This window comes from Nelumbo nucifera, chromosome 3 (genome assembly GCF_055504915.1).
Source record: "Nelumbo nucifera cultivar China Antique chromosome 3, China Antique-T2T, whole genome shotgun sequence".
In the NCBI taxonomy this organism is placed as follows: Eukaryota; Viridiplantae; Streptophyta; class Magnoliopsida; order Proteales; family Nelumbonaceae; genus Nelumbo; species Nelumbo nucifera.
Window position 1 is genome coordinate 58,360,117 of NC_142651.1, and position 24,119 is coordinate 58,384,235.

General features: G+C 42.7%; 3 protein-coding genes across 3 annotated transcripts; 1 reads left to right on the forward strand and 2 right to left on the reverse strand.

The window, feature by feature from the left end:
* Positions 1–5,087: 5,087 nt before the first annotated feature.
* Positions 5,088–5,393, reverse strand: LOC104602220 (uncharacterized). Its single transcript, XM_010265831.1, has one exon. The coding sequence runs from the start codon at positions 5,391–5,393 to the stop codon at positions 5,088–5,090; it is 306 nt and encodes a 101-aa protein (XP_010264133.1).
* An 11,120-nt stretch (positions 5,394–16,513) lies between these two features.
* On the reverse strand, positions 16,514–20,515 carry LOC148801243 (myosin-17-like). The gene is given in 8 exon segments (XM_088900364.1): positions 16,514–16,555; positions 16,660–16,740; positions 16,829–16,885; positions 16,951–17,007; positions 17,106–17,205; positions 17,313–17,367; positions 17,423–17,501; positions 20,372–20,515. Coding segments are annotated over 8 exon segments (615 nt in total).
* A 45-nt stretch (positions 20,516–20,560) lies between these two features.
* LOC109115018 (uncharacterized) lies at positions 20,561–21,399 on the forward strand. Its single transcript, XM_088900365.1, has 2 exons — positions 20,561–21,162; positions 21,231–21,399. Exons 1-2 carry the CDS (start codon positions 20,561–20,563, stop codon positions 21,397–21,399), a joined length of 771 nt encoding a protein of 256 aa, XP_088756491.1.
* Positions 21,400–24,119: the final 2,720 nt, after the last annotated feature.

Genomic DNA, 24,119 nt, shown 5'->3' on the forward strand with positions numbered 1-24,119 from the left:
TCCTGCTGTCTGCTTTCTTCTTTTGCATCATATACTAACATGCTCATAGTATTTTTGTAGAGATGCAAGACAACATGAAGGAGATGCTCTTGGATATGGCCAATTCCAAGAAGAGGGGCCTGGGCGAGGGGCCATCAAGGAAGCAACCATCGAAGGATGTTGCTGCCAAGAGGGAGCCTTGGCCGAAGGCTCCTATAGATGCCAGGAAGAGAAAGGAGCCAATTAAGGCTAGGAGGAAGGAGCCTGCCGCCAAGAGGCCCGTTGAGCCCCTCCAGCCTTCGAGGGGTAAGAGGCTAGCCACGAAAGATCGTCTAGTTGAGGGCACTAATGTGAGGTCTCGTCCGCCGAGGGAGTGTCTTGTCGAGGGTGTTTTCGGGGGTTCCCACCAGTCGGGGCCCCATACTTCTTCTGCGTTTCGTGACGAGATGCCTTTATTGGCATGACGCATCTTTTGCCCCCCATTGGAACATCCGGGAGGGCGATAGCTTGAGCACCCTTGGGGTTGGCTGGGCCCTGATAACTAGGACACTCCTGGGTAGGGACAAGCATTCTTGGACCCAGGTTAGTGCGTAGGGTGTCCAAGACATCTTGCTGGACCGTATGGCCGAGGTGAGTTTCTCTTCCCTTGGTACTTAGCCAAATTTCCTTTTTTTTTTACTTGCTTTCCTTTTTAACTGATGGTCATTTCTCCTTTTTAGGCATCCTCCACTGTTGTCAGCCTCTGTGACAAGGTCGAGGTCTTCCTATTGCAACTAAGGGTCTCAGAGGAGAAGAGGGAGCAGTTGGAGCTGTGGGTGGCTGAAGCAAAAAGCGACCGAGAGGTGGTCACTCGGGCGATGCGTGAGGATAGCACCCGACAGAAGGATTTGGAGGCCAAGGCCATGGCCGAGAGGAAGTAACTGAGGGTTGCTCAGGCTTCTCTTAACGAGGCAGAGGAGAAGCTGAAGGCCATTGAGGAAAAGCTTCTACCAGCGGAGGAGAAGCTCGAGGCCACTGAGAAGAGGGCCGATGAGGCATCGACTCGGGCCATTGAGGAGTGGAAGACCACCCGAGCCTACCAAAAGGAGTTGGCCAGCTTCGATGTCATCTCTTTCCTAGAGGGCATTGAAGACACTAAGAACGAGGTGCTAGCCCTACAGCCTGTGTGGGAGGGGTATGGCTTGGGTGTAAGTGGTCTCTTTGAAAGAAAGAGAGAAGCCTGTGAGAAGGGGGATGAGATCTCTGGATTAAGGATGCGAAAATGAGGGAATTGGAGAGAGAGAGAGAGAACTCGGGGGTGTTGGGTGACAAAATTCTAAGGATTGGATGCTTTTCAATATGAGGAGGACCTCTATTTATAGGGGGGACCCCAAGATCCTAAAAGGTAGGAGATAAGGGAATTTGGCGACGTATCGAGAAAGGGAATATTTGATTTTGCTATTAATTATTGGGTGCACTACTGGGGTTTCACCACATTTCTCATGAGGATCCTCTTGAGGATTGGTTTTCCTTATCCTTAAGATCCCTCATTACTCATGTGTGCTACTCTTTTTTTGCGCATCATAACTAATCTCGCGTGGCATCAGTGACGTCACCATTTGACAGGCGGTGACATACTCTGTTTGTGAGCTTCAGCCTTCCCAGTTGCTTTGGGTATAGTAGTATCACCGCCAGTACTTCTTGAACTATTATTCTAGCGGGAAAGGAAGGAGCTGACATTATTGGTGGCCTAGTAAGGGAGAACCCCCATTGTGTGATCTTTGGATCGGTTTTTTTGATGTCTATTTCTTATCGATAATAGGTGGTTTGGCGTTCTGTCGAGATTCTGTAGTTAATGGCGGTTGAGAAGTTCTGTTAGGGATGGCCACATGGCCCCCATTGGTAGTGGCTCTTCGTTTGTCACTTCAAAATAAATGGGGGTCGGTCACACGTGTGGGGTGAGTTCGATATCCAATACGCATGTGGTGGCGGTTATTGACGTGGCATCTCTTTTGAATTAATGCGCCTCTCTAGTCCCGCCTTTCTAAGGGTATTTGGGTAAATTTTTGTAGTTGCTTTTTCGCTGAGTATCGATGTGCTAGATACGCCTTTCTTTAGGTGCATGACTGAGGAGTTGCGGGCAATGCAGCCCTCCATTCCTAGTCCTAGAATTCCTGAGGGTGTTGCGGGTGATAGACCCGTCTCCATGGGTCAGACGAGTTAGACGGGTCAGTCGGCTGCGGGTGACCCATTGTGCAGAGTCCACTGTTGCCGTTGACAACGTTGAAGCCCCCGAGGGTGTGGGGGTGGGGCTTCTGTTGAGCCTTGGTCCCCCATCGCAATGGTTGGCACTTCTAGGGATGCGTCAACACGGCCTGAGGTCAATGAGTCTATGGAGCCTGAGATGGAGACACCAAGCCCAATATTATCTTTCCTCCCAAAGAGTTAATGTACGAGGAAGAGCTGGTACAGATTTGGCGGGAGATGTTAGAGTACTGCAATAACCACGACATCCCGCTGTTGCACTTCCCGGTAGTAGATCCAGTTCTGGTTCAAGGTAAAGGCATGCGGTAAAGTATTTCCAATGCAGTTGCTCCATTTGCGTCTACCGCGATTCATGCTGAGTGGTTGCCGGAGGGGAAGCTGCATCCAGAGATTGTGGGTCCGGCGCTGAACACCATCGCCACGCTAATGAGTCGTGTGATGACCCACCCAGCGGAGGATTTATCTTGGATTGACTTTGCTTGCTGGGGTTTTTTGTCAATGGGCTTCTTCATATTGTAGATCGAGGAGCATGTCATGATGTTAGCGCATGCCTTCTACAAGGCTGGGTAGGACATACCTCAAACTGAATTGTTTCATTCGATGAAGGATGTCCGTAAGCACCGGAAAGTAGTTGAGGCAAGCATCACTAGGGTTAAATAAACTCAAGCGCCCGATGGAGGAATGCGCGTGGTAGAAGCAGATCCTTGCGGACTACAATGCGGAGCTGGAAAGCCTCAAGAAATTTGAAGAAATGAGTTGGGTGCTAGAGGTTTTTGCTGCGATGCGGGAGGAATGGGCCAAGTGATTATTGTATGTACTGGGTGTAAATTAAGGGAGGAATTCCCTAAAGTGTAATGAAACATTTTGGGATTTTTGAAATGTAATTTGAATGTAATATTAGTCTTAATGTAATCATTTGTTCAACTTCTTATCTAGTTGCTTTTGTGCACAACTGGACCCTATTCATTGTGAGGGCGGGTTGACAATAATTCGCACTTAATTTGGTTTTGATATAACACTCCGAAAAGGGAGAGATGGTGGGAAACTTATTATTCCTTTTGCCATTGATCACAATTTAATCATATGTGAGGTGGAGGCGAGGGGATCGCATGTATCCCGTAATTTGGTATGGGCATAGTAGGCTTAATTGCAGTTGAGCTTTGGTCGTAGTATAAATATAGGTTGAAATTTCTTTGTAGTATGTTGTTTTTGTGAGTACAATCATCGTGTGAGAGGGCTACGCCAATTAGTGTTGGTCAGCAAGCCCCCGCTGGGTTTTACCGTAATCAAATGCAAGCACATTGTCGCTTTATCGCAAATCATTAAAGAAGATGAGCAGTGTGAATTTGTCTCCTGAGGCGCTATCAAGAGGAGTTTACCCAGATAATCTTATATGAATAAGTAGCTAACCAAGGGATTGTGCTTGTATCGAAATGTTATCAGTTGCAAGAGAACACTAAGTAGAAGAGTCGAATTGTGGGATATGCGTTGATGTCTAGAAATGAACTTGTGCAGTGGGCACTTAGTCTATCACAACCAAACTTTGGGAAAGTAGGGTGTTGTTTGCAAGTCGAGTGTCATTGTTGATGTTGGGGCATGTGAAGTTTGTCCTCCCAAGTTTTGTTACTGTTGAACAGAGTATCTGTTCTTGTGATTTTGGTAGGGGTCATACTTCTTATCAACGGAGCCCCCCCCAATGATTTCACGGATGTGTGTCTTTGTCTGGGGTTTGTCAGGGCTTGTCTGTGCCTGAGATTACCAGGACTTCGTTCGTGCCTAGGGTTACCAGGGCTTTGTCTGTGCTTGGGGTTGTCCGGGCTTATCTATGCCTAGGGTTGCTAGGGCTTTTTTGTGCCTGGGTTGCCCGGGCTTACCTGTGCCTGGGGTTGCCAGGGCTTATTAGAGTGCTCGGGAATGCCGGGGATGTCTAGAGTGCCCGGGGTTGTCAGGCCTTTGAGTCACACCTGGGTTGCCAGGGCCTTCACATGGAGCACGCGACATTGTGGAACCGGACACGGAATGAGAGTGCCTGGGGTTGCCGGGTCTTTGAGTCACACTAGGGGTTGCTAGGGCCTTTGCCTGGAGCATGCAACATCGAGGAACCAGCCACGGAATGAGAGTGCCTAGGGTTGCCAGGGCTCATTAGAGTGCCTGGGGTTGCTAGGGCTTTGAGTCGCGCTTGGGGTTGCGAGGGCCTTCACATGGAGCATGCGGCATTGAGGAACCAGCCACAGAATGAGAGTACCTAGGGTTGCCACGGCTTTGAAAGCATAGTTAGACAGGTTGTAAGATATAAACAGGATATGAATGTAAACAATTATGTGGAACATATTGGGACAAATTGTAGTGTATCATTCATTTAACTACTATCACAATGTACAGATGCATGTATTGTTAATCGTAGGGTGAGAGGAAAGCAACTTCATCGCAATCAGAATTCTTTATGGAAGTAAAATAAACTTTATTGTTGAGCAAGCGGGTAGTTAATAAAGAGCCCTAGATAATAAAACATTGCAAATTTATTTATAAAAGATGTACATATTTTTGTGGAATTAATGAAACACAGAGTTATTCAAAGTAAGGTTTCAACCAGTAGTCGTTGATGGTTTCATCCTCTTCATCCGTGTCTATGGTTTTTAATACATAGTAGCTCGAAGTATGGGCCTCTTTTATTAAGTATGGCCTTTACCATGTTGGGGCAAACTTTTCCGTAAACTTGCCTTGCCTAACGTTGAGAGCTGTCTTTAGAACTTTATCCCTCGGCTTGAAATTCCTGGGCTTCAGGTGTCTATTGATGTTTGTGGCTTGGGCTTGTTTGTACTTGCTCTGATTGTGTGAGACTATGTCTCTAACTCATCGATTACCTAAAGTTTGTCTGCAAGTAATAGGTCCATGTCCTCTGGCTTGATCTTCTTGTCCATCGTGAAGGCTATCCTGGCAGATACGACTCTTATCTCTGTTGGGACCATTGCTTCTTGACCATACACTGAGAAGTAGGGCGTTACCTGTGTACTCTTTTTGATAGATGTGCGATAAGCCCAAAGAGTTTCTGATAGCTTATCTGTCCAATCCTTTTGATTATCGGCCACTGTTTTGCTCAACATCCTGAGTAGAGTTTTGTTTGTGACTTCTGCCTGACCGTTTCCCTGTGCATAATATGTTGTGGACATCCCTAGTCTTGAACCATACTGCCCTAGGAGATAACAGACTTCTTGATTTAGTGAAATTATCTGTGGCTACTATGATAAAGAAATACCCTCTAGAAGGTGGGTGTATTTTGCCTATTAGGTCTATCCCCTAAGTCTGGAATGGCCACGGTGTAATGACTAGGTGGAGGCTGTTGGCAGGTTTATGGATCCTTTCACCATGGATTTGACACTTGTGACATCTGTGCACGTGTCGCTGTGTATCTTCCATCATAGTTGGCGAGTAGAAACCTAGGTGTAGGATATGGTTTTGTAGAGCAAGTTTACCTTGATGAGCTACAGTTTAATAACTATGGGCTGCCTCTAGTACATCATCTATTTCGTCACCAGCCAAGCATCGCAAGGGTTTTCCAACGTGTCATTTCCGGTATAGCACTTTGTCTTGGAGGTAGAATCGCTTGACTTTAGACAATAGTTTCCTCCTCAATGTAATGTCAATGGGCAGCGTGTGGTCTTGCAGATATTCTATATACGTCCTCCTCTAGCCTTCTTCATAGACCATGAGACATTCCTTGCCATCCACCTGTGGGATGCACTTATCACATTCTCTTTGTGCTTTGGCAGTGCCCACTTCATCGTAGGCCAGTAATACCCTAATCTCTACAATCTTCGGAATAGGGTACATGTGATGTCTCAACAATTGGTCCTGTGTACCTCATTCAGCACTACTTCAACCTCTGATTTCCCTAGGCATCTCGTCCATACACCATCTGACTCTGCGATTGTCTGACTTCTCAGCTTGATGTTCTGTGTTCTTATTGTCTGACTTCTCAGCTTCTTGAATTATTTCGTATTTCCAATCATCGGTTGCTATTTTATGCTCCTCTTCAACCCGATCCTTTAGGGTGAAAATTGATTGTTTGTCAATTGACTGGATGGTAATTTCTATTGGTTCTATGCTAGATTGAATCTTGGACCCTAAGGTGGCTAGTGCATCAGTGAACCTGTTTTTAGCTCTATTCTAATGTTTGAAGTCTACGTCTATATCGTGGATCAGTTTCTGGATCAGGGTCCTATACAGTAAGATGGTTAATTCGTTCATTGTCGTGCTTCCGTCAAGTTTCCCAATCACCAGTTTCGCATCACCAATTACCTTTATCTTCTTTGCACCAACTTCTATTGCTTTAATTAGACCAAGGACCAGTGCTTCATATTCTGCTATGTTGTAAGACCAGGGGAGTTCAAGTTTAAAGGAATAGGCAGAGGTTTGTTCGTCAGGCGAGGTTAAGGTTACTCCAGCACCAGCCAAGGTGCTTGTGCTACTCCCATCGATGGTTAGGACCCACTCTCTACTTTCGGCCAAGGCGACCATTGGTGTATCTCTAGGGACTTCATCCAATGGAAAATCAGTAATTGATGGAAAGATGGCTAATAGGTCTACTGCCGCTTGACATTTGATGGCCTTTGGCTAGGTGTATTATATTGCGTACTCATTGAGCTGCATAATCCACTTGACAAGTCTACCAGATAGGGGAGGTCTGTCCATGAAGAACTTGATTGGGTTGCTTCATGCGATGAGCCTCACCCTTTGCCCTAGGATGTAGTGTCTAAACTTTTGTGTAGCGAAAACCAGTGCTAGACATTGTTGTTCCATGTGGGAGTAATTTTTCTCAACTGGTTTGAGGGTTCTGCTAGTGTAATATATTGGGAGTTCCACTTTGCTATCATCTTCTTGTGTCAGTAGGCATCCTAGGGCTTCTTTCCTTGTTGCGATGTATATTCTGAACTCTCACCCATCTTTGGGTGGTGACATTGTTAGGGCCCTAGCCAGTGTTGTTTTTAATTGCTCAAAGGCATGTTGATGCTCCTAGCCTACCTAGTAGCCTAGAAACTTCCCCGACTGTACCTCGAATGCGCATTTTAGCAGATTCAAGCTTAGTTTGAATTCTCTACATCGGGTGAAGACCTTCCTCAAGACCTTGGAATGATCCTCTTGCTTCTTTGCCTCCGCATTCTTCAGTCCAAAGGGCATCATCTTGTAGTAAAAGTTTCCTATCAGTGTTCTGAAGGTTGTGTGGGGTGCGTCTACAGTATCCATGAAGATCTGATTGTACCCACTATAAGCATCTAGGAAGGAGAAGATTTCATGTCCTACAGTGGAGTCTATCAATACCTCCATGTTGGGTAAAGAGAATTCGTCCTTTGGGCAGGCCTTGTTTAGGTCCCTAAAGTCGATGCAACATTTGCGATAAAGTAAAATTAGTGTTTGGGTGATGTGCTATCGCTAATGAAATAGGTGAGAGGGTACTAACCTTAGCTGTCCGTTTTTCTTCTTTATTGGGACTACGTTGGTTAGCCACTGAGGGTGTGCTATAGGTTTAACGGGTTGTCGAAGCCCTCAAAATTAATTCTAGTCTCACCTTACTATAAACTTATAGTAATAGTGGTACCAGGTCGAATCCCACAGGGAGCCAGTAATTAATTTCTCATCCGAATGCGCAATATAAAGAGTGAGAAATTTGAATAATTAAAATTCTAAAATAACAAAAGAGAAAATAACAACTAACAAGGAATATTCAGTCTTACCAACTCTGATCCAAGGGTTCAAATTGAGTCAAATGGTCATCGATCATAGGTAAAAATGATCGTGTTTTCCTAATAAACCTTGTGTTTTCCTAATTTAGTTTACCAAACCCAGCATTCGATCAACACTTATCATTGACCGACTGGGCACGACAGCATTCCATATCAATTAATGATAGAAATAACCTTTGTGAAAATAGTTAAATCAAAACAACAATAATTGAGACAACATTCCATATCAAAGGATATCACGAACAATTGACCCAAAAAGATATTAACCTAATTGCTACTTGTACCACTATTCATGACAATTACGGATCATCGAATCATGGATAGCAATAGGAAGATCAACACTAATTAATTTGTCAGACTAATTAACATTAACATCCATCGAGAATAAGCACAAGAATCAACGAATACTTGAATTAAAAAGCAAGAACTTGAATTAAATACTGAACCTCACGATGATACAATCGAACATCCCCCCTTGAACCAGAAAAGAAAAGCTTAACTGCTCATGATTTTCGAATCCTCCATGCTCTGCTTCTCAGAAGGCCGAACTGATCTTTCTTGATTGATAAAGTTTCTTGATGCTTGATTGATGGATTTTTTGATTGATGCCTAAAGTTGGTCCCCCCCCCCCTTTATATAGCTTTAGGAGGAGGGGCTCTCTCCAACTCCCTTTAGGAGATTAACTTTAAATTTAGAAAGTCCTAATCTGATCTACTTCTACCCTATCCTATCTAGTAATCTCAATCTCTAATCTTTTTAGGATTACAATTGAAATTTAAATCTGATAGGACTCTTCATTCTTGAATTCGAGTTGGGCTTCTTTAATAACTTGGGCTGCTACAGGACTCTTCTGCGAATTTGGGCTTCAGTTGTGGGTTGGGCTTTACTACGAAATTGTTCCGACTTAGGGCTCGATTTTGACCTCGATGCAGACCAAATCTGTCAAAACCCAAATCGGAGTCCGAGATCGAGAGTTATGCCCAGATTACTGAATGGTGCCGAAACTGTGCAAAATCATCCGATTAGCCTTGTTTTCTTCCAATCGCCTTCTTGCTTGCCCTGAATCGAAATACAAGAGTGATGAGTCCAATTGTGTGCTAAATTAATGTAAAAGAATCAATATTTGGGGATAAAAATATGATACTTTTTGTTCTCATCAAATCCCCCCACACTTAAACCTTGCCCGTCCTCGGGCAAGACAAAATTCAAACAAAAATAAAACAAGAACAAACTAACTATCCTACTGATTTTTAAACTCAACTCTCCTTCATCTTTTTCCACAAATATTCTAGGTTAAATAATGTGAAACGTTAAATCAACACAACCAATCCATACACGACTCATTCATCAGTCAATCCAATTTTTGCTACTGCAAACCAGGTAGTAAATCAGGAAAAACCTTTTTATCTTCTCTCTCATTTTATTTTCTTTTTCTCTCCTCTGAAGAAGTGAGTGCATTTTATTCTCTATCTCACTTTTGGATTACTTGGTCAATAGGTGCATTTTATGCTCCATCCTACTGTTTGAATTGCTAGCTAGTAGGTGCATTTTATGCTCCGTCCTACTATCAGATGACTTGGCTGGTAGGTGCATTTTATGCTCCATCCTACTATCGAATTACTTGACCGGTAGGTGCATTTTATGCTCCATCCTACCAATTGTGGCAATGGGGAAGTATTTACCCTATTTACTTAAACCTGAATTTAGGACTAGCTTAACTGGAAATGGCTTCAGATAAGTCATGTACTCCTTGATCATATTTCCTTACTAGGTTCACAAGAATTTTCCATTTTCCTAGAACATTGTTTCAATTGATTCCAAATGAGTTGAGTTTTTTTTTTTTTTTTTTTTTTTTACACAAATGCAGTAAAACACGACCTAAATCAAATTTTAAAATACAACCTAAATCAAATTTTAAAATGCAACCTAAATTCTAACATAAATCCCCTCCCCCACACTTAAAACTTACATTGTCCCCAATGTTAGGTTAAATGCAAAGAAATGGTAGAAAAACTAAACTAGAAATGTAAAAACAAAAAGAAAAAGGAAAAACAAACTTCCCTATTTTTAATAATCATGAATCAGATCCTCTAACTCTCGTGGTTGCAACTTTCTGTGTTTTCCCCTTTCATCCATCATGGGCGGGTTCAAATCTGGAATAGGGGCCTGCAAAACAAAGGGTAACGATTTCTTCATATCCAATTGTGCACTCAATTCGAGCTCCTCATTCAAATCTTTTTCTTCAAACGTTTCCTACACAATTGAATCAACAATGTCAATTGAACAAATCGAATGACATTCATTGGGGTACTTCATTTCTTCAAAAATATTAAATTTAACAATCTCCCCATCGAACTTGACGGAGAGGGTACCCTCATCCACATCTATTTTGGTCTTGGCCGTTTTCATGAATGGCCTGCCTAATAAAAGTGGGGTTGAACTTGTGACCGTGTCCTCCTCCATCTTTAGAATGTAAAAGTCGACTGGAAAGATTAGATCATTAACATGCACCAACACTTCCTCAACGATCCCTTCCGGGTAGGCGTTAGAACGATCAGCTAGCTGAATGACTACCCTAGTTTCCTTTAAGGGACCTAATCTCAAAGCACAATAAATCGAGTATGGCATGAAATTGATGGATGCACCTAAATCTAACATGGCACGCCCGATTCTTTTATTGCCAATCACACAAGGTAAAGTGAACATACCTGGATCAGCATGCTTTTCCGGCAAGGTCTTCTTAATGATAGCTGAAACGTTTTCTCCAACCCTTACCTTCTCATCGATTTGCAGCCTCCTCTTGTTAGTGCACAACTCCTTCAAAAATTTTGCATATTTTGGAATCTGTTTGATGGCATCTAACAAGGGGATATTTATCTCCACCTTCCTGAAGGTCTCCAAGACTTCTTGCTCATATTCTTCCTTCTTGGATTGTTCCGTTGATTACCTTTAGGTTAAAACATGCCAATACATTGGTCAAAGGCTATCACAAACAATTGACCCAAAAAGATATTAACCTAATTGCTACTTGTACCACTATTCGTGACAATTATGGATCATCAAATCATGGATAGCAGTAGGAAGATCAACATTAATTAATTTGCTAGACTAATTAACATTAACATCCATAGAGAATAAGCACAAGAATCAATGAATACTTGAATTAAAATGCAAGAACTTGAATTAAATACTGAACCTCACGATGACACAATCGAACATCCCCCCTTGAACCAGAAAAGAAAAGCTTAACTGCTCATGATTTTCGAATCCTCCATGCTCAATTGATCTTTCTTGATTGATCGAGTTTCTTGATGCTCGATTGATGGATTTTTTGATTGATGCCTAAAGCTGGTCCCCCCCCCCCCCCCCCCCCCCCCCCCCCCGCCTTTATATAGCTTTAGGAGGAGGGGATCTCTCCAACTCCCTTTAGGAGATTAACTTTAAATTTAGAAAGCCCTAATCTGATCTACTTCTACCCTATCCTATCTAGTAATTTCAATCTCTAATCTTTTTAGGATTACAATTGAAGTTTAAATCTGATAGGACTCTTCATTCTTGAATTCGAGTTGGGCTTCTTTAATAACTTGGGCCGCTACAGGACTCTTCTGCGAATTTGGGCTTTAGCTGTGGGTTGGGCTTTACTACGAAATTGTTCCGACTTCGGATCTGATTTTGACCTCGATTCAGATCGAATCTGTCAAAATCCAAAACATGAGAGTTGTGGGTCTCTCCCTTATCTTTCCAGTTCATCTTGAATCATCCAAATCGGAGTCCGGGATCGAGAGTTATGCCCTGATTACTGATGGTGCCGAAACTGTGCAAAATCATCCGATTAGCCTTGTTTTCTTCCAATCGCCTTCTTGCTTGCCCTGGATCGAAATACAAGAGTAATGAGTCCAATTGAATGCTAAATTAATGTAAAAGAATGAATATTTGGGGATAAACATATGATACTTTTTGTTCTCATCAAGGTTTGACAAAACTGACTTTCAAAAGTCGCTCTATTTCCTCTTTATTCTTTAGGGTTATCTCCGGCTTGAAAATCCTCTGTGGTTGCTTCACTGGTCGGAATTTCGGATCTATGCACATGGAGTGTCAGACGAGTTCTAAGTCTAATCCTGGCATCTGGTTGTATGACCAAGCGAATACATCCTGAAATTCTCTTAGGAGTGCGATGAGTTTTCCTCTTTCCTCGGCTGTCAGCTTGGCGGATATGTATAAGGGTCGTTTGTCCGTTCCATCAATCGCTAGGTTGATCTCCTCTAGCAATTCTTCAACCGTGTCAATGGAATCTATCATGCACCTGGGAGGCGCTCTGACTTCATTGCAATATTCCAAGGCATCTTCTCTTGACTCCTTTGTGTCATGCCCAATGGTGGGACTTTTGTGTGATGGTAGGACCGTTGCAATGTCATTTTGCAATGAAATGAAATGGTACCAGTTGAAACATTACTTATTATTTTTGTCAAAAAGTTGTAATGACTAGATAAATATGTATTCGATTTTGAGATAATTAGTCATACAATAAGGCGAACTCTTTCTTTATGAAAAAACAAATCTTAGCTATCGGCACATGCTACGATAAGGTTACGCTAAATAGGACATACTATAAAATAATACCTCGGGGATCGCCTTCTTGGCTGTCGGTGGTTCATCGCTTTCGTGATCCTCGACAATGGTGTAATAGTCTTTCTCATCGCTCCCTGTTATCTGAATGCATATGCTTATCTTCTTACATTCCGACGTCCCCGCAAGCTGGCTCTCTAGTGGATGGGGCAACTTAGTTCCTTCAGCCTTGGCTATCCTCGTCTCGCCATTGTCTGCCAACTCCATGAAGTAGATGGCGTCCTGTAGGTGCATCAAGGATTTGTCGAAAGGTACCTTGGTGGCAGGGATCCTTATTGATTGCCCCCGGTATCTAACTTTGACTCACTGATGGTATGTCGAGGGGATGAGGGTCAAGTCATGTATTAATGGTCGTCCCAAGAGGGCATGATAAGAAGTCCTTCCCGAGATTACCTAGAACTCTTGTGAGATATTGAACGAGCCTATTACTACTTGTAGCTCAATGGATCCTTCGGTGGTGGACGGGTTTCCATTGAAATCCGTTACTTCTAGTGGCAATCCCTTGATATCCTCCTTTCGGACATTCATCAACTATAATGTGTGGATGAAGATGAGGTTAACTGAGCTTCCCGGATCGACCATTGATCTTTTCATGTCGAAGCCCCCTATTTTTGCCATTATGGTGGATGGGTTTCCATTGAAATCTGTTACTTCTAGCGGCAATCCCTTGATATCCTCCTTTCGGACATTCATCAACTCTAATGTGTGGATGGAGATGAGGTTAACTGAGCTTTCCGGATCGACCATTGATCTTTTCATGTCGAAGCCCCCTATTTTTTCCATTATGTATAAGGGCCTATTATGATGGGGGTCGGCGGATAACATGTCATCTGCCGTTAATTCCACATTGCTGTGATCATGGCTGTAGGGTTGTAATGGATACCGGAATACATCTGCTAGTGCTCTGATGGCCAGCTTCTGTCTTGTCGTGTTGGCCCCATGCTTTGTGAAGAACTATCGTAGTTCTTCGCTTTGTTGTAATTTCTCTATTAGGGTGTTAGATTGGTACTGAGCGGTTGCTCCAACCATGTTGATGCTTCCTCCCTGGATATGGCTAGGAGGGGGTCGGTATCCACACAAGCCGGGTCTTTCTTCATGAATTGGTCCAGCTTCACCTTCTGCACGAACAACCTTCTCAAGGTAAAGCAGTCCATCAAGTCGTGGTGTGGTGTCTAGTGGTAATTGCACCATCTCCTACTGTGCTTGTCTTTTTTCTGGGTCTACTCTTGGTGGTGGTGGTGGTGGCAGGTTGATGACCCGGTCCTCAACTAACTTGTTCATTATCATGATTACTTCCTCCCTTGTGCAGGGAAAGGGGGAAGGTGTGCTTCTCTTTCCTTGGGTGTTATCGTGTTGATACGGCCCTTGTCTAGTTCCTCCATTGTTCTTGGGCCTCCTATCAACTGCATACGCCTCATTTCTATTGTACGGGGAGGTATCTTTGATGGATCACGCTGCCCTCTCTGCACACCTCCAGAGTTGGCTGAAGGTTTCGACTTTGACGTTCTCGATGCCGATCCTGAAGGTAGGGTGCATGCCTTGTACACATTGCTCGATGAAGCTTTTTCTTGGTAGCATGTTCGTCGAAGACGGAATGCATGAGCTTCTGAATTCTCATAACATAGGCCAGAAGATCTTCCCCTGGCCCTTGTTCCATGTTTCGCAGGTCGGCCATTGTCAGCTTTCTCTCCAGGGTGAACCATTTTGATAGGAACTTTTTGGTTAGTTCTCCCCATGAATCAATGCTCCCAGTGGTGAGACTCACGAACCACATGTATGCTGGGCTGGTCAAAGACTTTGAGAACTGACGTACTTTGAGGTCCCCATAAAGAGCGAAGGAACCAAGGATGTCCTTGAACTTGCTGATGTGCTCCTGCGGGCTACCCCTCTGTCTGTCGTATTGTGGCCATTGCTGAGTAGGAGTGTACCCAACAGGGTAGGGCTTGTATAGAATACGATCAGAATAATGCTTTTGTAAGACAGTCGAATCCTGGGCCCGGTTGCGGCTTTCAACTACCAGCCCTTGGACGTATTCCCTCAACTCGTCTCGACTGAGAGGGGTCTCTGCTATCGGGTCTGTGTAGGGGAAGGTATGAAACTGGTGGGCAGGTTGGGGGCTTGTTTGGGATGGGGTTGGATTGGCCCTGTTAGGCTGCTCCGGGACGGCGGGTGTAGGGTTGAAGGCATGGCGCCTGGGGTTAGGATTGGAATTGGGATCACTGGGAAGAGTGGCGGCGGGAGTCTGTTCAGCTTGGGCCGATCGGTTGAGTAGGATCTGGAGGATTTTCCTTGTTTCCTCTTGGCTCTACTCGAGTTTCCTGAATCGGTTTTCGAAGAGTGCCTCAAACCCGTAAACCTTGTTTGACAATATCTCGATATCAGCTTGGATGGGTGTTTCCATCTCAGGCTGGTTTTCAACTCCGAGGTTGGTGTTTTCCTGAGTGTTGCTCTACTCCTCAGGAGTGGTGGTGAGGTTGATTTTTCTCGAGGCCATTCTCTGTGATCAAAGACGGAACTAGAGATTTAACTATGGGAGGGGTAAGGCTTGGGTGTAGGTGGTATCTTTGAAAGACAAAGAGAAGCCTATGAATAGGGGGATGAGATATCCGGATTAAGGATGTGAAAATGAGGGAATTGGAGAGAGAGAGAGAGAGAGAGAACTCGGGGTGTTGGGTGACAAAATGCTAAAGATTGGATGCCTTTCAATACGAGGAGGACCTCTATTTATAGGAGGATCCCGAGATCCTAAAAGGTAGGAGATAAGGGCATTTGGCAACACAACGGGAAAGGGAATATTTGATTCGCTGTCAATTATTGGGTGCACTACTGGGGTTTTTCCACGTGTCTCATGAGGATCCTCTCAAGGATTGACTTTCCTTATCCTTAAGATCCCTCATTACTCACGTGCTCTACTCCCTTTTTGTGTATCGTAACTAATCTCGCATGGCATCGGTGATGTCACCATTTGACAGGTGGCGCCTAGCTAGCTCCCCGTGGTGGCTCACTACGTCTTTTGCTGTTGTGGGTTCTACGTGTCTCCGGGCATACGCGGGCCTCGCCATGGGCTCGGCCTGGGTTTGTCTTGACCCGGGTCTCGCGAGTTTGCGGGCTATGAGTTCAACGCACGCCTTAGTGGGCGTAGCTTCATCGCATGTTCAGGTGGGCTTGGGGCTCTCGGAAAGGTTCGACTATGGTTTCTTTGGGTTCTGATGCTAGCTTGACTCGGTGAACCACGGGCTTATCGCGATTATTGCGAGTTCATCGCAAGGATGCTGGTGTGCTACGGGTTCATTACAGCGTGGGGGTTGGTTGTGAGTTGCTCACATGCACTTTTGTGATATTAGTCTTGATGCTTGATGTTCTCTAAGGGTATGAGGGAGCGCTACATACCTACAGCCTGACTTTGACATTAGTCGGCTGGGGATTCAACCTGATCCAATGGCCGAGGAGTCTTTGCCAGACGACGGGGTATATCTCTCCGAGGGCGAAGCCAATGAAGAGCAGCCCATGCAGACGAAGGTGGCTGAGGGGAATGCAAACATTGGAGGTTGAAGGGTCGCATGCCGTGGGGTCTCCTTCTGTCCGTCCTTCTTCACACCTCTTCTCTTCTTTTACTTCGTCACTTTTTTGTAAAGGGCTCAAACCTCCCCCATCCGAGGCCATATTTTTGTAAAGCTTCAAAGAATATATCAATGAAATACAATTTTGTCTAAATTGTGCCCTTTTATTCTTTGTTTGCATTTTTCTTTTTGTGTAAACAGATTTCTGAGCTTATGAGGTCTGCTATGCACCAGTGGCTACCAATATTTTAGTGTAGAGAGTAAATGGCCAAGAGCCAGAAGAAAACATGCAGCGGATAAAGCAATAAGCATACCAAATCTCTTCTTTCGATATGTTTATTGTTTGTCTTTTACAACTAACTATCAGTAGTGCTTTAATTGTCTGTACCTCTCATGGAACACACGCTGTGGTACATAAATATGGTACACACACTAGATACTGAGAAATGTGAATCACACCAACATGTCAGTAGACTCAGTACAACTCAAAACCAATTGGAAAGACTTACATCTGAAGGGACACTGTGTGTACCATATTTGTCATCCCAGTACATTGTACTAATCCTATGTAATTGTTGTATGCTAAGCACCTGAAAGAAGCAGGTCCAGTCTGTGAAGTTTGAAACATGACAAAAATCTAGGATAGAAGTTTGAGGTGCAAAGAAAAGAGTCACAGACTGGGCAAAGGTCCTTTGTTATCTCATTCAAGGTCTTTTCGGGCTTTTGGTGTATGACCTGGATAACACGTATACAAGAGTTAGAAAAAGAAGATATGTATGAGATAAGATATTAAGTCATACTAGGAAGCCAACGGCCTGTTTGATATGCTTCAACTCATCCCAAGCGGAGCCTGCATACTGAATACAAAGCAGAGCTTTTAGACAAAATTTCCAGGCAAAAAAATCAGATATATTGAATTGGAAAGAATATTTATGAGGTCATGTTTGATGCTTACCTCTTCAGTAGCATTATAACGCCATTGCTCCAACTCAGCCAATCCTACTTTTACATACTCCCCATTGCTAAATGAACAACACTCACAAGGCAAAAGAAGACTGCCAAAATGAATAGAATGTCCAATAACAGCAAAACTGTGCTAAACTGCTAATAGACGCCATTGAGTTGAAATGTATTCAAATCCAAAAATTCCAATCAAAATTACTTGTTAAATGGATGAACATTTATGAACGAGAATATCTGAGTGATCACTTTGCGGACTGATGATGTTGGAGGAAAAATTTAATTGCATTGTCATATTTAAACTTTTAGAACTCATCTAATTATCTCTCAAAGTCTTCTAGTAATTGTTCAGGCTTTTCGTAATGCTTTGCCAGTGAGCAATTGTGTTTGCCTGAAATATGGAATCGAAATAGGACCAACCACTATTGAAATGAACAATTGAGGCAGTTGCTTTTGAAATGGGAGAGTGGTTTAGCCACGCACGGCATGGGGTTGGAATTTGGATGGAAAGAGAGAAGGGGGAGGGTGACGTTTAACCCGTATTCACTGAAACAGACAAGTGGAATGTTGATTGGTCCATATCATCCGATATGATATGGAAAAGTTACTTTTTCTATATCATAGATTTTGCCATATGGAAATGGATGATACATCCTCCCTATTGTGTCTATATTGTAAATCTTGCTTTCTACTGAACCAAACCAAACCAAGAGATTTACAGTAATATTGATTTTAATTATTTGCATCAGCTTACATCATTTCAATTTAATTATTAGAAAATGGATACTACCAAAAGAGATTTAAAGCCATTTGCTTGAAGAAGGTCATCACTTTTCTTATTGGTTTTACAAAAAAAAAGTCTTTTTTGTTATTTATATTTGTTTTTTAGAATAAATTATGTGGATTATGAGGTCAACAATAGAAATATATTAATTTTTAAGTGCGATTTGAATTAGGTGTGTTCACAGGTCGGGTTGGGTCAGTTTGAGTCATGAAGAGTCAGTTTATAAATTTAGTTGGTTTATATATATATTTTAAACTAAAATATCTATTTATATTTAAGTATATTTGTTTTTAGTTTTTATGCTAAGTCAAAATATATATTTAAATCGATTAGTTTTTGTGCAAAACTGATTTTTTTGTCAATATATATATTTAAATTTATACAGAACTGAATTAAATATTGTACCCTTGTATTATATTTATATTGGTTTACTTTTATGTTTTTATCATAAATAACCAATTTTTTTCAAAGTTCAAACAAAACACCAATAAAATATATCAACGTTTAACATATAGGCCAGTAGGGATTAATTAATAATTAATTAAACATATAAGATCGGTTTGATTCGGTTCGGTTCGGTTTGGTCGGTTTGACATTTAATGTAAACACCCCTAATCTGGATGTAGAAAAATCTGTTATGCCTACTGGCTGGTTTAGGGATGTCAATGGGTCAGCGCTTATTGTATTGGTTCTGGTTCTTGATTGTTCCAAAATGATTAAGACCCAAACTGACTATGATAATATATATATAGGTTTCTTAATTTTATTGTAATTTTTATTATATTTTATGTCTAAACGATAAATTTGATAAATAACATATATGATAATTTTGGTTAAAAATATTTGATTGTCATTTTTGTTAAGGTTGTATAATCAAAATTGAAGTTTTAAGTTACTATTAACATAGATAAATATAGATGTTAGTATAATCAGGTCTAATCGAGTCAGATCCGGTTATCCTGATTAAAAAATGAAACGGTTCTAAGTCTAATGATTTTGTCCCAATTAAAAATGGGTGCATCCCAAACCAGACCTAACCCGCTCACCAAATTGTGTCCACTCTGAGTTCTCACAGCCTTTTCAGCCGTGTATATATTAAAAATATCTCCTTAAATAAAAAGATACAAGAATGGAGATATTCTCAATGCTTGGCTGAAAAGTATTTTTCTAAGAACGGTGTCAGCACAATTTAATTTTGTGAGGATTGAATCTACACTGTTCATGTCAAATCCGATCCGAATGGATCTGATAGGAGTCGATCTGAATTCGAATCCTATTTGATCTTTGAATATTTGGATCTGATTTGATCCAACTTATTTTTTTAAATTAATAAATTATTAAAAGAAAAAATAAAATATATCAATTTAAATAAATAAAAAATATAAGTATTTTTTAATTATTTTTTATCATATATACATGCTTTTTTTATAAAAAAAAATAAATAATATATGTGTATTATATATTTATATTTATATTTATAAATATATAACACATCGGATCAGATATTCTCGATTCGGATCGGATCGTGCGATCCATTTGCACCTGTAGTTGACAGCCCCAATTATTTGACGTTAAGATGGGGTCACAAAATGCATAAAGGTCATGATTTTAAGGATTTCACATCTGCACCCCACAAGGGGGCGCTCCACACTGTCCCACAACACAACCCCGCCGTGCATTGGGAACATCTCGTGATGATAGTACCAGTCTCGGGAGATGTACCCAAGGGAAAAACTTTAGCTGTTGGGGCCCAACTGCCTATACTGTTGAGGGAATTTCTGGGACTGCCACGTTACCATGAGAATGAGTAAGTTAGTAATTATATATTAATTTATTTTTACTAAAAACCAAAGCATGGGCATGAATAGGTGAGCTGCCCAAAACATGCACAGCCTAGAAACTGTCTCAACAGCCTATGCCCTTGGACCCCAACAGCCAAAGTTAACCCGTTCCCAAAACACGGCAGGGATGTTCTGTGAGACACTGTGGGGCGCCCCGTTGTGGGGCGCAGATCTTAACTGGATTTCATGGTTTTCGTCGAAGGCTATACCACCGAGCTTGTAAGGCCAAAGGTGGAGGTCATAAGGCCCACAATCACCACAGAACGCGCCCCCACATGCACATCCCAGCTTTCATTGGCTTCATCTCTCGTGCATGCCATGGGAGATGTTCCCAATCCACGGTTGGGATGTGGTGTGGGGCGCGCTCACACGTTTTTATTAGACCAAGACCAAAACCCACGTTCCAGCGGAAGAAAAGAGAAAATGGGGGTACTATTGTAAAATCGGAAATTCAGTTCAAAGATACTAGCCGTTGCCTATCCTTTCCCGCCAAATTAAAAGAGTTACCAACTTCCGATTTCATCAACAGACATAACGATTAACGACCATGTCTCATGTCCTTCCAACCGTCGCATCTCTCCAACCATCGCAGAGCAGAAGCTCGGCGTTTCTTCTGACTCAGAGTTTCAGACCGACCTCTTCGAAATGGTGTTTGGCACTAAAAGCCACCATCGAAAGGTCATCAATATCACCCGCTCTCGTCTCCATATAACATTCGACCCAATCGACCACCCTCTCCATCAAGTATTCAAGTTTAGTGTGTGGTGTTATCTTCGGCATACTTTCTGCACTTGCAAGATCGGTTCTCAGACACTCTCTGGCGCCATGGATTACTTTATGATCACCACCGAGGAACTCAAATCATTCCATGCAATAGATAGAGAGATCTTCAGCAGGCTGGTCATCAATCTCCGGCGAGACGTCGCCGTATCAATGCGTGTGATTGCATTCTGGATATGGCTGGAAGAGTTGGGATACCCCAACATAATCTTGAAGATGTTGCCGCTACCAGACTCAATGGTTAATGTATTAGCAGAAGAAGCAGCTTCTTGCTTGAATTATGTCTCTGTGAACGTGACTCGTCCCAGTTCGCGAAACAGCAACGATACTCCCCTGACTTCTGGGCTCATGAATAGGAACATTTCTTTCCAGCTTGTCCATGAGCGCAGGATTTCTGCAGTTCAAGCCATCACGAAGACGGTTAACGATGTCTTGGCAAGAGCTTTTGAGGATATCGCGCAGCAGGCAAGGGCAAGTGGGTCGTCTGGTTCTGGTCGAAATGTGGTTGCTGGAGAGTCAAGCTTGAATCCCCGCGCCCAACCATGGAAACCCAACGCTCAGGTCTCTCATGACGATCGAACCATATTTATTACATTCTCCCGCGGATACCCAGTTGGCGAAAGTGAAATTAGGGGATACTTCAGCAGGTTCTCTCTCTCTCTCTCTCTCTCTGTAGTAAAGTAATTAATTTCTTGATCTTAATTTGTTCTTGCAGACGGTTTGGTGAGTGTGTGGAGGCCATCCACATGCAGGAAGTGGCTGTGAACGTCCAACCTCTATACGCGAGAATGGTGTTGCGATCAGCTTCGACAATGGCTGTGAACGTCCAATCTCTTGATCTTAATCTCCCTAGCCCGTTGTTATATCATAGCCTCTTTAGATAATTCGATACAGAGGCAGTTCGATCAGATCGAACTCGTCAAAGACATATTGGATAGTCTAAAAACTATGTACGAAGAGCAGAACCGTTCTACTCGCGAAAAGGTCCTGAAGCAGTTCATGACCGCATAGATGACCAAGGGGCAGCAAGTTCATGACCATTGTCTTCGGATGATGGGTTATATAAATGAGCTGGAGGCCCTTGGGTCCGGGCTAGATCTGGTCAGACAGATAGACGCCATTCTTAACTCCTTGCCTCCGTCCTTCAATCCGTTCATTATGAACTATAATATGAACAAGTTGAATGTCAGCATTCAAGAGCTCAGCAATATGTTGCAACGAGCCGAAGAACTGATTAGGAAGGATGAGCCAATAGTCATGCCAAGGCATCCGATGCCTGTCACTTCTGCAAACATGCTGACCACTGGAAGATGAACTGTCCTGCCTACCTGGAATCTAAGAAAGGAAATTTCGAAACTTGTGTCATAGAGACTAATCTGTTAGTTACTCCTGTGTCCTGGTGTGTTGACTCCGGGGATTCAACTCAAGCATGTAATTCACTACAGAGGTTCAAAGTTAGCAGAAGGCTGAGTGACGGAGAAGTGACACTTTACTTGGAGACTTCTGCAAGTACTGCAACTACGACGATAGGAATCGTACAATTAGTCTTTAGAGAATGAATACTTGTACTTAAGGATTGTCTTTATGTACGAAACTTTAGAAGAAATTTGATTTTTGTTTCTAAACTGTGTTGATGGATATACTGTCTATTTTAGTAATATGATTACTATTAAAAGGAACAATAAATTCATCGCATGTGGGGAATTGGAGAACGGTCTCTATGTTCTACATCATTCTCTAGAAGCTAACTTAACCGAAACTACATCGGTCAAAATCCCCAAGAAAAGGACTCATGATATAGTTAGTCCCACGTGCCTGTGGCATTACCAACTTGGCCATATTGGTATTGACCGAATCACAAGGGTAAAGGATGGTCCTTTGGATTTTCTAACCGTAGAAGATCTTCCCACTTTTGAACCTTGCCTCCTCGGTTAGATGACAAAACGACCATTTAATGGTAAGCCTGAAAGATGTACAAACACGCTTGACCTTATACATACTGATGTATGTGGTCCCCTGAGTGTTAGGACTCGTAACCAACATGTGTATTTCATCACCTTCACCGATGATTACTCACGATATGGTTACGTGTACCTAATGAGATAGAAGTCCGAATCCTTTGAAAAGTTCAAGGAGTTCAGACAAGAAGTCGGGAAATAGTTAGGGAGAGAAATTAAGGCGATTCGATCAGATCGAGGTGGTGAGTATCTCTTTGACGAATTCAGAGACTACTTGAAGGCCAACGGGATAATATCACAGTTAGCTCCTCCTGCAACACCACAGCTTAACGGTGTTTTAGAGAGGAGGAATATGACATTGTTAGACATGGTCCGGTCACTCCTCACACGCTCGGAATTACCCACATCCTTTTGGGGACATGCATTAGAGACTGCTATTTACGTGCTGAATCAAGTTCCAACCAAATCAGTTCCAAAAACTCCATACAAACTTTGGACCGGAAAGAAACCAAGTGTCAGACACTTGAAGATTTGGGGTTGTCCTGCGCACGTTAAAAGAACGAGTACGGACAAGTTGGAATCCAAGACCAGTCGTTGCCTATTTGTAAGCTACCTAAAGGACTCAGTGGGTTATCTATTTTATAACCCAAGTGAGCATAAAGTGTTATGTAGTCGAAATGCCCAGTTCTTAGAGACTAATTACATCCTGGACACCCATCATCAGGAAATAGTTCTTGATGAGGAGAGCTCAGGAGCAGTGGGAGGTGTCCCACAAGTTCCAGGTAGTGACCAACCTAGAAGATCCACCTGGGTATCCAGGCCACCAGTCCATTATGGTTATGACCAAGATAGTTACCTAGTGGAAGCCTTGACTAGTGAGGAGGATCTCGTGACTTACGCGGAAGCTATGTTGGACATAGATTCTCAGAAGTGGGTGGAGGCCATGAGAGCTAAGATGGACTCGATGGAGGCCAATGGAGTTTGGACTCTAGTAGATCCACCCTCCGGGGTAAAAGCAATTGGTTGCAAATGGATCTATAAGAGGAAGAAGGGCCCCGATGGCAAGGTTGAGACCTTTAAAGCTCGTTTGGTGGAAAAAGGGTATACTCAGAAAGAAGGCATCGACTATGAGACCTTTTCGCCCGTGGCCATGCTTAAATCCATTAGGATCCTGCTAGCTGTAGCAGCATACCTTGACTATGAAATTTGGCTGATGGATGTCAAAACCGCATTCCTAAATAGAGATCTTAGTGAAGATATCTACATGCAGCAGCCACAAGGCTTCATTGTTGCTGGTCAGGAACACATGGTATGTAAACTTAATAGATCCATATATGGATTTAAGCAAGCTTCTAGGAGTTGGAACATCTATTTTGACTCTGCCGTCAAATCGTTTGACTTTGAGCAGAATCCGGATGTGCCCTATGTTTACAGGAACTTCAGTGGGGATAAGGTCACCTTCTCGGTGTTGTATGTGGACGATATCCTACTCATTGGGAATGATGTAGGCATGTTGACTTCGGTCAAGGTGTGACTTTCGCAGTAATTCTCCATGAAAGATCTTGGAGAAGCATCCTATATATTGGATCTTCGACTTTATAGAGATAGATTGAAGCAGATAATTGGATTATCCCAGGCTGCTTACA